We start from the raw sequence: 17,021 nt of genomic DNA, 5'->3' as shown, positions 1-17,021 counted from the left end.
CCTCGAAGTAGGTAAAGGAATTCCCGCTTTTTACCAGGATGATGGACAGCTTTCCAAAACGACCCCAATTCGTTTTACCGCCGATTCCGGTGGTGCGTTGTTGATGCTCAGAAGCACAATGACATCTCCACAAAGACGCACTAGTAACAATCACATTGCCAAAGGCACACAAGGTTGCTGGAGACGTTTACCCCGTGGCCCATCACGTACCCTTAGTGTACAATATATATGGGGCGTATAAAACATGCTAGGTAACGCTTACTGACATACTCGTAGAAAATACTCCGGTTGGGTAGGCCACGATGCTCATTTTACAGAAACTAAACCAATAACAATAAAATACACACACACTCTTTTAAACCTGTCTGACTAAGTATTTTTTACCCATGATTCTAATTATGTATTCTATGTGCATATGTGTGTGTATTCATGTGTGTGTGTGTACAAATATATATATATATGTGTATGTATGTGTATATTTTGTTTCTGTGCCTGGCATGTTCGTGGATCATTGCATGGCTCCTGGTTTTTTGGGTTGTTATACTAGATATCTACGAATTTCTGCTCTCTTTTTATCACACTTATCTTCTCATCACTCTTATGTCATGTCTCTATCAAACTGTCCTCCATTCTCACTCGGACTCATCCCAAATCCCTTCGACCACTTTAATCTCCTAAATATCTCTGCCTAAGCTCTTCCCTCCACCTCCACATCTAACTCACCAAACCTCTCTCTACCTCTGTGACCTCCCACACAACCCTACTAAATTCTCCTGCATTCATCTCACCCTGCTACTATGCTCTCCCTAACCCTTCCACATCCTCTTTCCCCTCCGCTCCCCTTTTATTCATCTCAAGCCTTTGGATTGAGTAAATGAAGGACAAACTCCCAATTAACACTTCTGGATTTCTTTCCTCCTCCACCCCTCCATTACTCCAGTCAATCTAACTAACAAACTCTCATATCCGCAACTCAAATTAACTCATAATAATACTAAAACTGTACTCCTTATTAAATTATACTAATCCATCACTAATTCTTGTTGGGTACCAGAGTAGCGTGCTACTCATCGAAAAGCGCTTCGACGCCTCGTCAGGGGTAGTAAGCGCTATATAAATACGATTACAATACAATACAATACAATACCCAGAAATCAAAAATGTCTGCTAATCGGGTCGGAGGCTTGAGAAAATAGGCCCCGTTAGCAAATAAAATATGTTGATACGTTTTTTTACTTCAGAAAAATCGAAGCGCTGGAGGTTTATATAGATCCCCATGTTTTCACGGAATGCACCAAAGTACCACGCAGCATGTCTTAAAATGTAAATAAGTAATTGATTTACATGTTTATTCCTTCTTCCCTACATTTCTTCGTATAGTTCATAGGGCTGATGTTTCACCAAGGCCGGCTTTAGGGCGGTGGGAGCGGAGCGACCGCACCGGGTGCTGACCTCAGGGGGCGCTGTCTTCAGCAAAAACTTAGAAGTTTACCAATTAAAAGCACCTCTTGAAAAGTTTCTTGGGCCCCCAGCCTTCAGGAAGCAACTAAAATATCAAGATACCTCTTGTGATTAATGTTCCTGCTAGGGAGAGAGATGGGAGTTTTGTTCCGTGGCAGCTTTGACCCGCCATTGAGTAGCGAAGAAGGTTAATATGCCTGCTGCAAAGAACCGAACTATATTCTCAGTAGAGTTGGTGAGTGGATTAGTAAACCAGCCTTTTAAAACAAATTAATATGTGAAAGGGGGGGGGGGTTTGAGAGATGAGGGGCACATTTGCTTGGTGGCAGTGAGAGAATCCGAGGAGGCAGTTTGGGGAGGGGGGCACCAAAAAAGACCGTCGCACAGGGCGCCCCCCACCAGCGCTGCTAAAGCCGGCCCTGTGTTTCACGGGCACAGTAGAATGTACTGGAAGCATGTGCATTTTTTCATGTACACATACATTTTTTCGTTCAATTCCTTATGGTTAATATTTTTACTTGTGAAGAAATCTGTTCATTTGGGATTTTTTCACCACTAATATGCACACTCATTTCAGTTTCCTTTGGCACTAAGTGTGCATGTCGAAAACCATTGGAAAGGTTTGGGAGTATCCTTAAACGTACACATTTGTGGGCCCCTGCTACATCCTGTTCGGACACGGCGCTGTAACACTCATTTTCCCACTCCTAACCTAAATATCTGTATGATACGACCTGGTATTTGTATCTGAAAAATCAACAAATCCAGAATTTCAAACTGCAAATTCAACTTCTTGTGCTCTCACTTTGAATTCTGTTGGGCAAGACATTTCGTGACGTGGACCCACTGTGGTGATTGGTGAATCTGAATCGCAGTAAAGTTTAGCCATGATATATTTAGGCAGTTTTTTTTTCTTCAAAGCAAATTGTAAAATCCTAGTTATTTTATTCAGATCAAATGTTTTGCCAGATTTTTTCATAACAAAGTGTACCAGTATTACACATTTCTCTGCTGGCTTATGCCACTCATCGGACATACCAGTTGTATACCTCTTGGCCGAGATTGTTTTTATTTGGCATCTCTGGCCCGGTTTACAACTACCGAGCGAATTCCATTCCGTGTCCAAACTTTAATTTCTGCATGAACTGGGGTCATTTACACATGTGCTGTTTGTTCATGTCATATTACATACCCGCTTTATTTGTCAACAAGTTTACTAATTTGTTGGCTTAATAGTGTTCCAACCATAATAGGCAAAGATTTGAAGTCAAAGAAAATGTCCATCTTCTCATCCTTACAAATAGCAAAACTAGCAGACTGGAGGATGCAGCAATGGAGGTAAGGTGTCATCTTATCCCAGGGGAAGCGAGGCACCATACTAGGGTGACCAGATGTCCCGGATTTCCCCAGACAGTCCCGGTTTTTAGAGGACTGTCCCGGTGTCCCGATGCTTCTCTTAATTTTAAATAAATGTCCTGGTTTTTGGGTCAAAAGTCAGATTATCTAGCGAAGTATAAATTCAAGGTATGCTCTCCTTTAACAGACGCCTACAAAGTATGCAATATTTAAAGCAATTCATGTGTTACAGTCAGGCAACACAGTCCCCTGTCTGCTCCCAGCAGAGAGAGGGAGTGGGAAGGAGATAGAGGTGTGTGGGGGCGGTTTGAGGGTGCAGATTGAGAGGTAAAGCCATAGTTTATTTTATATGTGGAGTCTTGTAAGTGTGTGTATGTGTGTGTGTATGTATATATTGTATAGGCACACATTCACAAAGCTACGCAAAAAAACGGGACATGCCAGATATAAAAGTGAGTGTAAAGTCGTTAGTCCTTCTTTTATGTCTGACCTGTGCCGGTTTTTGCTCCTCAAAATCTGGTCACCCTACATCATACCCTTCAGGACGCAATGAAGAATACATTAGACAATAAAAGAGATCCCTGCTATACCAGAATCCTGTGTGAAAACTGAAGGTGCTGGGCAGCAGAATAAAATGTTTTGGTGGTGATCGCCACGCTTATTCTCACACTTTGGATTCATTACAGCTAGCTAAGGACATATAGTGAAATGTCCAACTAGAAGGAGGTTTGTAAATCAAACGAAACCGATGGTTGATTGGTTTTTATCTTCACACTGATCCAATATTGTTAGTACACAGAGCAGCAGGTACTAAATTGCATTGTTATATGTACATGTTTATACCAACCAAGCCAAGAATGGAATGAACATGCCGAGTGTACTGTATTTTTTACCGATTTGTGATTGGGTCGGCCCGCAGACTGAAGTCTGCTATCACACAGTATCTTTGTGATTGGGTCGGCCCGCAGACTTTATTGTATGCCTGTAACAGTTTGTGTGTTGTCTTTGTGTGATATTAGCCATCTGCTTTTCTTTAGGTCTGTGTATTAGTGCCTGTATGTCTGAGTATATGGACATCTGTATGTCTTTCGTCCTATGTGAATGTGCACCTATTTGTTTACCACATTCTTCAGTTCACCAAAATACCAGTGGAAGTAAAATCATACATCATTTGAACCCTATGAACAACCATCAGCCTCTAAACAGCCTAATTTTCTGCTGAAGTGTGCCTCCTACTTCCTCGTGACCCCTTAGACCGTGGATAGCAAAGGCGGTTCAGGGGTCCCAATGGGAACCCAGGGTGGCAGGGGTAGACTTTGTGACAATTAATTAAAAGGAAAGCTGTTTATTGGTATATGTGACTGTCTTTTGTCCGATGTGCATGTATATTTGTATTTCTGTTTGTGTGCATATGCATGTTTGTGATTGGTTTGCGTGCACAAGTACCTGTAAGTATGGGTCTGCGTGTGGGAGCATCAATGTAGTCTTTAACCGTTCGCCATATCTCTCACTGTATGACCTTCTGTGTTTGTGTTTTGTTTTACTGTATGCGTTTTGTGTTAGACTGCATGTGTGTTGTTTATGAGTGTACCTCTATTGGTGGCTATGGTTGACTGCATTTCTGATAGCCTGTTCATCTATTAAATAAATAAATGCGGGTATCTGTTTTTGTATTGCTGTCTCTTCATTGATGTGTAGAACAAGTTACTTAAACCCTTGCTACCGCTCTTCTGGTGGATATTCTAATTTCAGATTGCTTACCTATGGAATTTTCCACAGCAGTAGACTGCATTCAGAAACACTTCCATCATGCCGGTAGGTAGCGCCATCAGACTCCACTGTAGCCTCGTCCCACCTCTGGAAGCACAACCTTGGCCCACATGTAGGCAAAAACCATGCGCGCTGTTAGTTTATTTTTAGCCCCTTTGGAAGCAGAGTGTCTGACATAGAGTTGGACAGTTTACTGGCTCTAAAATGGACCCTTTTGACTTATCAGAAGTCCACCCCAAAGAACAAGGAGGAGGGAAGGTATTGAGGAATCTGCAGCTAAAGTGTCCACCAGTAGGAGAGTTATTGAAGGTAATTGCTTTCTGATGAAACAATTCTAACCACAGATTCTTCACCTTTTCAATAGATACCAAAGCAGGACTTGCCAAAAGTGAAGGGTCTGAGGACTGGAAAAACATCAGGAGCTCCTGCAGGAGGGAGCCAGCAAATTGAACCTTCACTTTGGACTTCATTGTTGAGACAGTAGCGACTGGTGAAGAAGTGTACGGACGCCCATGTAGCAGGCTGGCAGATGTCCAAAACTAGAACCCATCTAGCCAGTGCCATAGTGGCGGCCTTCACTTTAGTGGAATGAGCTTGAAGACCCTTGGGAAGCTCCTTTTTATGCTAGGTAATAGTTTGCCTTTTGCACAAGACGGTCCATCAAGACAAGGTTTGCTTCGGAATTGCCTTTCCATTCTTACCTGCGGTAAACCTAATAAAAAGATAGTCATCCATCTGGTGCTCCTTCCTGTGCTCCATGTAAAAGCTAAGAGTGCTTTTTTGGGACACGCAGCACCTGTGGCGGGGATAGTAGTCTTCCTTCAGGAGTGGAGGGAAAGAAGAGAACCCAAATGAAGAAAGAAAAAAAAGCCTTTTTTGCCAGGAAGTGAGAGAATTGCTGCAAAAACAGGCAGGAAAGAAAATACCTCTGAAGGAGATCAACCAGGTAAACTACTCAACATATTTCCTTGTACCAAAACCAGACAAATCACTATGACCCATACTAGACTTCCACTTTCTAAACAAGTTCATAAAGACACAGAAATTCAAAATGACAATGCTACAATAGATTATCCCACAACTCCAGCAGGGGGATAACATAGCAACCATAGACCTAAATGACGTGTAGCTACACATTCCAATGAACCACAGACTAAGGAAATTTCTACTCTTCAAAATAGACAAAGCACAGTACCGGTTGAGGGTGCTACCATTCCGAAAAAAATCAGTACCCTGTGTATTCACAAAGTCCTCAGCGGCCATAGAGTTGCATCTTAGAATAAAGGAATACATGTATACCCCCTACTTAGATGATTGGCTGGTAAAGGAGAGTTCCTTCCACAAGTGCAGCGATAGCATAAGAAACAGTGATGATGACACTCCACAGGCTGGGGCTGTCCAGAAAAAATTGAAAAATCATTGCACATTCCAGAGCAAGAGAAGCTCTTCCTGGTAGCAAGAATCAATACAATGCACACGGGGGCAATCCCATGCAAAAAGAGGGCACTGGCAACAAAGCAAGAAGATAGCTGCTACCAGAAGGACCATTCTCTGACTCAGTACTGCAGGAAAGTTGCTGGGAGTGATGGCCTTCTGCATACCACTAATACGACATTTGAGGCTATACATGAGACTGATCCAGAACCAATGGTCACAAGTGACGGGGAGTTGCGAAGATGTAGTGATTGTCACCCAAAGAGTACAAGAGGAAATGACGTGATAGAACTGGGTGAACATTACAGTAAACAGGGAGAACATAACAATAGGAAGAACCTTCATGCTATGAACTCTGACGGTAATCATCAACATGGATGCCTCACACGTGGTATGCACAGCTCATATGAGGAAGCGCAACATCAGAGGAGTCTGGAAGTCAGAAAAATCAGTACACACATAGATGCACTGGGACTAGACAGTGTTCCTAGCCTTAAAAGCTTTTCAGAAGCAGTCATGGGGAAATCAGTACAAGTTCAGTCAGACAACACAATGACAATGCTCTACCTCAACAAGCAGAGGGGATAAGATCCCCCCGCCCTATCAAAGCTAGCATAATAGATATGGAGGCGGGCTATCGAGAGACAGATAACCATAACAGCAATACATCTACCATGGGTAGACAACGTAGAAGTGGACAAACTGAGCAGACACCAGTCCGCCTCACTTGAGTGGGAGCTGAATGAAACAGTGATCGAACAGGTGTGCCAAAAATGGAGGACACCAGAAATAGACCTGTTCAGAACACCACAAAACACAAAATGCCAGTTCTACGCATCCAGACACCCACACTGCCACTCCATAGAGAATGCACTACCTGGAAAGAACAAAATCAATCAGTAAAAAGGAAACCGATCCTTGTATCATTTGTAGACCATAACAAGAGAAAACTATTTACCAAGAACACAATTGCACGGTGAATAGCTCAAACAATTAAAATGTGCAGAGAAAAAGCTGACATCAGCTAGACCAGTGATCTCCAACCTTTTCTGTAGCAGGAGCTACTTCTGATCAGTGAAAATCATCGAAGGCTAAACAACTCGAGCATTATTTCCAGACACCCACACGGCAAACTTCCTTGACTTTAAGCCAAATGTTCAGACATAGAGCAAGATGCTGTGGTTTGAACAAAATACTTTAACTAGAGCCACGTGTGTCCATAGGAGCGTGGTCTTTGGGGATGAATGAACATGTGTGCATATGGATGGGATATATGTGTACGGGTAACTGAGAGCCAATGCCATATGTACTTGTGGCACAGGGCATACCTTTCGCCATATGTCGCATAGTTGCAAGTATAACACAAACATACAACCATGTTTTTAAATGGTAGAAATTTAAAGTGCAAATATGTTAACAATGTGAACATTTTTCTGCACTTTAAATTTCTCCCATTTAAAAAATGATTGTATTTTTCAGTTATAAATATTCCACAGTGTTGTAGTGGCCGCTGGGAGCAAGAGGCCTGCTGTTTGTAAATGTAACACTTTAAAAAATAACTTGAGAAAATGAAAATGAAAAGTTAGCTTAATTGTAAGATAACTTTTCATTTAAATTTTCTCCTATTTAAATTCTAACACTGAGTTGACAAGGACTTTTATTTAAGAGTTAAATACCGTAGTGCCTCTATTCTTCACTTCTGTGACCTGGGTCATAAATCTGACTCCAGTACTACTGCTTATCAGGCTTTGCTATCTGCAGCCTGGTGATATTAATGTAAAATAAATGCAGCTTTCCCTTAACTTTAAAAGGAAATATTTGACCCTGTGTTTATTTAAAAAAGAACTCCAGGCTGTGAGCTACTGTGAAGGGGTCAGGAAGCTACTTGAAGCTCATGATTGACTGGTTGGGGACACCTGAACTAGACACTAAACCAAGAGCACACTCTGCTTTCCTGGCAAACATCCTGCTGAGCAACATATGTATGGCAGCAACATGGGGTCAGTTCACAAAACACTACTGCAGCAGAGTCCAGGTGAACAGAGAAGCACAGGTGGGACAGAGATTACTGAAACATTTATTTGAAAGCAGAGCCTCATCTGCAACCTAGCCACCATAGTGAAGTACCCACTACAAAATCGATGCACATGATGTGAATTAAAAAAAGATTTACATTGCAAAACGAAGTGGTTACATACTAGTCGGAGTAGTTTTGTAGCTTAAGGAATTTTCTGGATTAACATGCATCCCACCCATCTCCCCAATAATGAAGGCGAGGCAGAGTAAATAAGGACTCAGATAAGATACAAATCAGGAGGAAGCCTACAACATGGCATAATAAAATGAACAAAGAGTCACCAGAAAAAATTGTCTGATGGCGGTCACGTGCAGAAGATTCTCCAGATAGGTGCCTGACATCAGTAGAATGCTCGACTAAACCAAATGGCGGATGTAGTCATTGTCCAATAACAGAACAAAACTAAAAAAAAAAAAAAAGGAAATAGTTCTGGACCCAACCACTAGGTGGCAGAATAAGCATGTGAATCCAAAACATTCCTTAAACTGCAAATCAAAACTACTCCTATGGGTAAGTCACCATTTTTTTATTGCGCAGGGAATGCCAACTGGGCCTTTGCCCCCCAGTTCCTGTAGTTTACTCGCTCTCATCCCCAGCTGCCAGTGTCTTTCCTCTGTAGCATGACATAGGTCCAATCTAATTTCACATGTCTAATTTTTATAGACAAATAGTATTGATTTCCAGGGTGGTGGAGAGAATTTCTTCTTTTACTAAGAAGGAACGGAAATTGACAAGAATCTTCCTGGGCATACTTTTATTGGGGGGTTTCTCTGTATTTACTGTGTCAGATATCCCTGTAAGGTGTTCTGTAACCACTCTTGAATTAAGGAAATGACAGATGTCTTTGCATCTGCTCCTTCAGCACCATCGGGTACATTCATGATCCTAATGTTGTTCTTTCTTGCCTGAGTCTCCAATCTCTCCAGTGTTTCTTGTGTTGATTTTTCTCATTCATTAAGGAGTGCAAATTCTTTCCACTGTTCTCTTTGTGCTTGCTGCGCTCTCCTTCAAAATAGAAGTTCTCACCAGCAGGTCATCCAGGTTTCTGCTCAGCATCTGACACAACTCGCAGATTTCTTTATGATTTAATTCTTTGATGGCAAACCTACTTTTAATTTCCTCCAAGATGCTTATTAGAATACTCTCAATCCCCCCTGGATCCGGCTCTTTACCTGTTTCTTGTAATGACCGGCCCAGGAGTTTGCAGTAGGCAGTGTCTACAGCTGCTGTGCCAGGCTCCCCTTTAGTCCTTCATTCACTGGCAAGTTAAAATTAGGCCTCAGCCCATCAGAGAGTCAGATGTTAACGCTACCAGCTTCCCCCTGTTCTTTCTCATCCCTCCTAATCACTGCAGCTTGACCAGAGCTTTGCAGACCTGGTGGTTCTATGGGCCCATCAAGCTCTTTAAAGTAAGAGTCGGTTTTACAGTAGCTAGGTGCATCTTTGACATGTATGAAATGCCTTCCTGTTCCACCCTTGACCTAAAGGTCCCCCTCCAATCTTGTTAGACACTCTGAGCAAAGACACCTCTGGTAGTGAAACGGCTACTGACATGGCTGATGGGCTTATGATTTTAAAATAAGTCCACAAAGATGGGAATGGTTTTAGTAGATTATGACCTGTAGTTTTTTTCAGAAAGACTTTCTTGCAACATGACCTCTTATCTAAGGGATCCTGGACATGTTCCCTCGCCCTGCTGCCTACCAGTCTATTGTATGTCTTGGTTTAATGGAGTCCTCCACCCTGGTTTCCAAACCAGTTGTGCTTACTCGGTATCTGTTCGCCCTTTTTTGATGGGAAACAACTTTTTGCTTCCTCTTAAATGAACTATCACCCAGCAGAGCCTCTGACTTCTGAGAAACTTTGGAATTCCAGGAGCTTTTTCTGGGATTAGTCAGCCCTTCCTTTTCTCTCTCCTTCCTGTTATGTTCCTTCTGGTGTGGTGTCCCCTTGGATAGATAGTCCAAACAGCCCGTTCATTTAAGGGCCCAGGAGGTGAAGCCACTGACATAGAACAACTATACCATCCAGCCTTGACAGTTTGAGTTTCATACCTTTGCAAGCTAGCTACCTCCATGCTGTTTCATACCTTTGCAAGCAAGCTACCTCCATGCTGTTCTCACCACCATCTTCACTGCTGAGAGTACTGTTACAGCATTCCCAGACTTGTTTCCGGTTCTCTTGCCGATAGGTTCAACCTCCTAGGGCAGTGCTCATGCTGGCACTCCTGCACCAGAAAGGAATCCCCCACACCTCCGCCTGATCCCTGGCCAGGGCTTTCACCATGCAAGCCCAACTCACTATTGCAGGTGAAGGACATCCCGTAACAGACAGCATTCTGCATCGTCATATGCCGCCCAGTAAGCTGCCGGGCCCACTGGTCCAGCAAAAGAAAGCCACACTGCCTCAGCAGTACAAACCGTTGATAAGGTGGTAAATTCTGCCCAAGTGGTGGTCACTTCCATGGGAGCATGCAAGGATGTCTGTCACTTAACCTACGCTCACCATGAAAGTTAGTCTGTAGTGCGAGCCGACTCAACCTCTAACGCAAAGTGGAGATATGAGCCAGCATAGGTAAGCAACCATTATGGAAGCCCAACTGGATCAGTCAGCACCAGAGCAGGATCTGCCAGAATAGGTCTGATTAGGGGGCCCTGTGTCCGAAAGGAGCTCCAGAAAGAGCCAGCATCATTCCAAAAACTGCAGTGTGCCCTACCTGACGACCTCTATCTACTGCAGGGTAGACGATGGCATGGGGAACGTGGTGGGTGCCCGACACCAGCTTTGGTATGGGTTTGGAGTCAGATGTTGGAAGCGGAGGTAGGTCCTTTGAGTGGCAGCTGCGTGACTTCTTTTTGGAGCTGGAGTGAGAGGAGCGTGATGAGGCTATCTTAGACTTTTTGGTTTTGTGGTGATAGTTGTCTCGACTTCAACTCAGGAGGATACCGACTTTGAGCAGGACCAAAACCTGTAGTGGGTGCAGGTCTGGCACTTGGAGTGTTACCTGCTCTATTTCTTGTGTTTGCTATCATACAGCTTCGCTTCCCACACTCCGATAGCCTTTGAATGCATCAGGGACCGTTTATTACAAGACTTGGAGTTGTGCCTTGACCCTAGATACCATAGGCAGGCTTTGTGTGGATCTGTAGCCTGAATCTGGTTCCTGCTGTCACAGCATTACTTAAAAGATGTAGGCTTCAGGGGAGAACTTTCCCTAGCACGCTATCAATAATATATTTTTTTTTTGAGTTGATAAACAACAATAAAATGTTGGGTGCAGACCTCCAGATCCACATTGAAGGGCATGCAGAAAGAAAGGAACTGACATCGATGTACTTGGGCGGGGACTGTATGGGGGTCTGCATTGTCAATTCTGGATATGGTACAAGGCTGCTTCAGATAGTGGCCTAACGATAGACCATGCGGTCCGGGGCGGGGTGGGGAGCAAGCTCCAGGGGGCCCCAGGCACTGTGCATGGTCCCCTCGCCTGAGAGCTCCTGGCTGGGTCCATAGCGTGGGGGCAGGGCCAACTTTAGGGCAGTGTGACCAGTGCACTAAGTTTGGTATGGGCACTGTGTTTAAAAATTACTTATGGGTATAGAAGCACTGAACGTGTGTATGCATTCATCAGTTTTCAGGCAACAATAAGAATGTCAAGCTAACTCTGGTGATTAATGTTACTGCTGGTGAGAGACCCGATTTTTGTCTAGTAGCAGTTCTTTCTCATCATAAATGGCGCAAAGGGATATTGCGCTTGCTGCAAAGAACGTGTACTGTGCAGATCACAAAACTGTGAGTGAATTATGAGTAGCGCTTTAAAAAGAAATGTATGTCAGAGAAGGGCTATGGAGAGGTGGGAGGCACTGTTGGAGAGTGGTAGTGAAGGAATTTGCAGAGAAGGAGGTCACGAACGGAGGAGGGCCCCAAAAAAGACTGTTGCACCAAGCACCACCAGCACTAAAGCCGGCCCTGTGTTGATGGGGGGGGGGGTGCCTTCATGTTTTTACAGGGAGGGGCCCTCAAGTTCTGTAACACCACTGGCTTCAGAGTCTTTACAGCACCATTGACCAGTGTGTGGGAGATGTTACTAGAAACGTTTCCAGTTCCAGCCTGGTTCTTAGGGAAAAATCAAAAGTTGAGGAATCTGTAAAAAGTTAGAAGGATCGATCAAGGGTTGTTACTTCTCCGTTTGCACATGCAGGTCCGATCTGTATATGAGGCATTGCTGATATGTGGCGTCTCTCTCTCTCTCTCTCTATATATATATATATATATATACACACACACACACACACACTAAATACTGTGTAAACCAAAAGCTAAACTTGTCATCTGGGATTCATCCACTTGGGCATGTAATTCGCATGCATGTAATCAGAAGAAAAAGTCTCACGTGGAGCACTAATTCTAGGAGTAATAGGAGTAAATATATTGTGGTTATTTGCCTTTAAATATATTTATTTTATTAGAACTCACAGAGGGGACGAACAACAGGTGCACAGACGAGATGGTTGTTTACCTTTATGACTGTGGTGTCTGCAAGGCATGGTAAACTGAGGGCTTGTTGTGTAAAGGAAAACGGTTCGTTACCATCACTGCTAATGCTCCCCTTGTCTGCTTTTCTTACAGTTGGAAGAAGCAATCAAAGCTGGCAAAGGTGTCACTGCAGCTATTGACCTGTGTCGTTACCATGGAAACAAAGCATTGGAAGCCCTCAAGGGCTTTCCTCCCTCGGAGGCCAAGTCTGCCTTGGAGAACATCGTCTATGCAGTGACCAGATTCTCCTGATATTACGAAAGTCATATGGGGGAGACGAGACGCACCTTAAATTATTATGTAGAAAATCAGCGAGGGGAGTGGCCCCGGTGTGGACGTCGACGAAGAGAGCGGGGAGACCCCTTCATACATCTGGGGGATCTGAATTCATACTGGTGGCTTCAAGTTTTTTTTCTCATTCACCACATCACGGCAGGAGCATGTTTCCCTTTGGAACTGCAGCAAACAAAATCAGAAAATAAGGTCAAATAGTTTTCACTTGTCATGCCAGAAGCACACTTGAGGCTGCACCGGCAGAAATAATTAATGAGACTCCCTCCTGTGACCTCAGCAAATGGACAGGAAATAAGTCCTTATTGATTGGACATAGCCGGGGATGGCGCCAGTGTGGTGGCCTGTGGTTTCCCTCCTCCAGAGGACAGGGAGGGGACCAGGAGGAGGGGAAGCGCCGAGCTGCAGGTGTCAGAAGCGCTTTCTAAAGCAGCCAGGGAGAGAAGGCACAGGCTTCGAGAATTAAACGTGCACATTTATCAATGGAGCAGAAAAGAGTCCAGACAGTCAATTAAAACAGCAGCAATCGTCTCCGTCTGCCGTGCTGCTGGGTCTCCTTACGCTGGTTAAAAAATCAGTAATGCCTATAAATGAACCTGCAGTTAACCTTTGGACTAGATGTGTTTTAAATCCTACAGATTATGTGAAAAAAAAAAGAAATGTGTGAAGGGACTGTTGATTTGTATTAGGTGCCTGGGGCTCTGATGACACACACCTGTGCCAAATATATCAATTCATCTTTGCATAGGAAATAAATATTTTACTCCAGCGGCTCTTTACTTTCTTGTCACATTGTTTTTCCCCTAACCGTTATTTTCTCCTCAGATTTCGTCTAAATCTGTTGAAACTTGCTTTGATATACTTTCTTGTCGGATTATTTTCACCCAAGCCGTTGTATCTCCTCAAAAGATATTTATTTCTTGTAAGTCGTTTAAGACTTGCTTTGATTTCAACTGACTCTAAAATGTGTTAGCTTTTGTTCCAAAATATTTGCTTGAGGTGTACTGTCTGCACCTCTGTACTCTCGGGGTGATACGTGACAGACACCTACGCTTCCCTCTCTCACGCTTATCCCAGAAAGTCTGGGGCGTGACAAGTTTTTAACCTTAGTTTGACAGCGCTTGAAAGTCTAGAACCGCAGCAGCCCAGTGACAGAAACAATATAAGGTGTATCGCAAGTCTGCAACCCGACACTGTCTCTGCTTCGTCCATAGGAGATGATTTTTGTGGTTTGCATGCATGCAACCCGAGAAGGCCGTTGACAAGAAGGCTGAGTTTACATAAATGATGCAGATTGAGACTCAGCTACCTTTCTTCCTTCTGTGGTGTAATTACAGCCCAATCTGGAGACAGCTAGCACAGCAAACAGATTTCATTACATCGTTCACTCAAACACTTAGCGCAGTTATTTCTGTCAAATTCTCTTCCTCCCTTGCACCCTCCCACCTGTGTTGAAACTGATTTGATCGAGGATTGGCTTGCTGGAGCTATTTCCTATACATACAGTTAAATATGACTCGTCGAATTTGCATGGTCGCCTAATTTGCTTGATCTTGTCAGACATAAGCGTGGTGTGTGCGTTTGCTTAATTGCAGCGTCCTGTTAGGGATGTATGGCACGTTTATCAAAGGCGGTACCCATCTATCCCTTCGGATCACCTATTAGTGTTAGTAGAGTCCTCAAGTGCTGTAGTTTCAAGACAGGAAGCTCGCCATTGTAGCTGCGGTGCCGGCCTTGCCTGCGAGGAAGGGGTCTACCTACTGTACAGCAGTCACCCTTGACAGAAGATTTGCATGCGGACATAGTTTCAGTCTCACAAACCAGACATACCCACAATTTGTAGGTTCCAGAATGACTAACTTCTGCACATTGATCCGGCAAAATATTAGCGAGTGGGAAATGTGGTGATTGAAACAATGTTTGCTTGTGAATTATCTGCCAAGACATGCACCATAGCCACAGACGTTAAGTTTTCAGTGTTTGAACCGCTGCACATGTTCGCTTCTAGTGACACTGTCATAGAGCCAGATGTATCGAAGGATATTTCCCGTTTCGGGTTCCTAAGTATTTTTTGTGGGATCTAGATTGACGAACACCTGGAAAGGATGTGATGTGTATGGTTTGACTGATAAAATCAATGTTTGTTTTTGATTCGCCTGTCAAGAGTGACTGTTCCAAGGGCATACAGGCTTTTCCTGCCTATATCAAGACGGAGACAATGCTCATTTAGAGTTGGGATATTTTTCTCTACTTTTGGAACTTCCAGGTCCCTAAATGTTCCTGTGATCAATAGTGTGTTTAGGCATACATAAAAGAACCTTATTGATTAACCTTTGTGTGCACGTGGGCCCAAATTTACAAAAGTGTCATCCAACGCAGTGCAGCAGCCAAATATGCTGCATTACTCTGCGTTACAGGGAGGGAGCAGGAGAGGGCCATATCTACACAGTGGCGTAACAAACATGGAGGGAGCCCCCCCGCTGAACTCACTCAGGCCAGGTGCTATGCTGAGGCCCCCCCCCCCGGAGCTCGGTGGACCCCCATGCTGCAGGGGCCTTTGTTACGCCCCTGTATCTACAAAGATACGTCTCTCTCCTCCTGTATCCCTAGTGCTGTTGCAGAATTTTGCTGACAAGCACCACACTCACACCTTTGCACTAGAGTCTAAGGGTGTGTGCATGAACCCAGGATAAGTTTTGTACTAGAATGGGTTCACTTCCAGTACAAAATACTATGCCTAGGCAACTTTTAAAATGTTTTCTAATTTGTGTGTGTGCTGTGCAGTGCAGTACACATGCAAAGTCAGAAAAGAATGGAGAAATAAAAACCATTTTCCTTTTAATGCCTGCTTTCAAGTGGTGGTAATTTTTGACAGAAAACCCTATCTAGTATTGTTGTAGATAGGGTTCTGTGTCAAAAAAGCATGGGTGGTTGGATGGGAATTGCCTATATACTACCCATGTAACACCCCCTTGATGCAAAGCAATGCAAAGCGTTACTTTTAGACAACTTTCCAGTGCAAAACAAATTTTAAGCTTGAAAGTAACCAATAAAAAAGCATTTTGCCCTGGTTTACATAACTTTTGTGATGCAAACACAGCACAAAATCTTTGTAAATCTGGCCCTACGTGTTCCATCCAGGGCAATATCAATGTTGCAGGCATTGGTTCATTAAGTGGCAACGTTAATATGCATGACAACTTTGGTGTACTTTAAAAAAAAAAAAGTTTTTTTTGTTAAGTTGAAGCAAAGCATTCAATCATGCCTTACAACAGAAATAAAGAGGTATTTTTCATGTAATCAGGATATCTTGTAGTGGAAAATCTTCAACCACATTGAGTCAAGTGTATCATTCTCATAGATGTACACGGATGACAAACAAAGTAATAAAAATAAAGACAATTCAGCAAGCAGTGGTCAAATGACCTGAGGCAGAATTGTCCAAAATGATTTCAACCTGTAATAGGCGAAGGACAGTTTATCGCAGGCTATTGATTCCATGCTGAGTGTATGGGTCGTCTGTAGTTCCATACTCATCTGGGTATCTATGTTGTTGTGCAATGGCCTGTGGTTTAGACCACAGGAAGGGTATTGTGTGGAGGGGAGATGTTGTTCCACCAGGATCTCCCAGGAGCCCAGTGCCTTGTCAGCATGTAACATTAGTGTCCAAGCCTTGGTATGTATAATGTTGTATCCAATATGTCTCCTAATGTTAGGACAAATCCACACTATGTGGAAGAATCCATGTGTGCGCTTATGGAGCAGGATAAAGATATTAGAGCGTGTATTTTGTTAATTCTTTTGGAAGTCAAATATGTCCTGTGTGTTTAATTAAATTGCATATACGATATAGATGGATTCTAATACATTATTGCATTCCCTGTCATCCAATTCCTTTCCTAAATCCAGATCCAGCTTGCTTTAACACTAATCAATCTTTGTCATGGAGTGTAGGGAACCTACATGCCACAAAACTTTCTTTCTACACTCACTTATGATGGACAGGTGTTGTTATAGTAGGTCATAAGTCTGGGGATTTATTTCTGCAGAGCTCCATTGTACGCGTAGGACATTAGTTAGGACACCATAGAGTAGG

At 43.4% G+C, this 17,021-nt stretch overlaps 1 protein-coding gene across 1 annotated transcript in view; it reads left to right on the top strand.

Moving 5' to 3' along the window:
• PDSS2 (decaprenyl diphosphate synthase subunit 2) overlaps positions 1–13,704 on the top strand; it is a 613,264-nt gene extending 599,560 nt beyond the window's left edge. The window contains exon 8 of the mRNA XM_069235439.1: positions 12,728–13,704. Within this exon, the coding sequence (XP_069091540.1) occupies positions 12,728–12,886 (159 nt within the window). The 3' untranslated portion in view covers positions 12,887–13,704. The remainder of the gene's footprint in view (positions 1–12,727) is intronic.
• The last annotated feature ends 3,317 nt before the right edge of the window (positions 13,705–17,021 follow it).

Source organism: Pleurodeles waltl, chromosome 5, assembly GCF_031143425.1.
Source record: "Pleurodeles waltl isolate 20211129_DDA chromosome 5, aPleWal1.hap1.20221129, whole genome shotgun sequence".
Taxonomy (NCBI): Eukaryota; Metazoa; Chordata; class Amphibia; order Caudata; family Salamandridae; genus Pleurodeles; species Pleurodeles waltl.
This window is presented reverse-complemented; position numbering and strand designations above follow the sequence as displayed.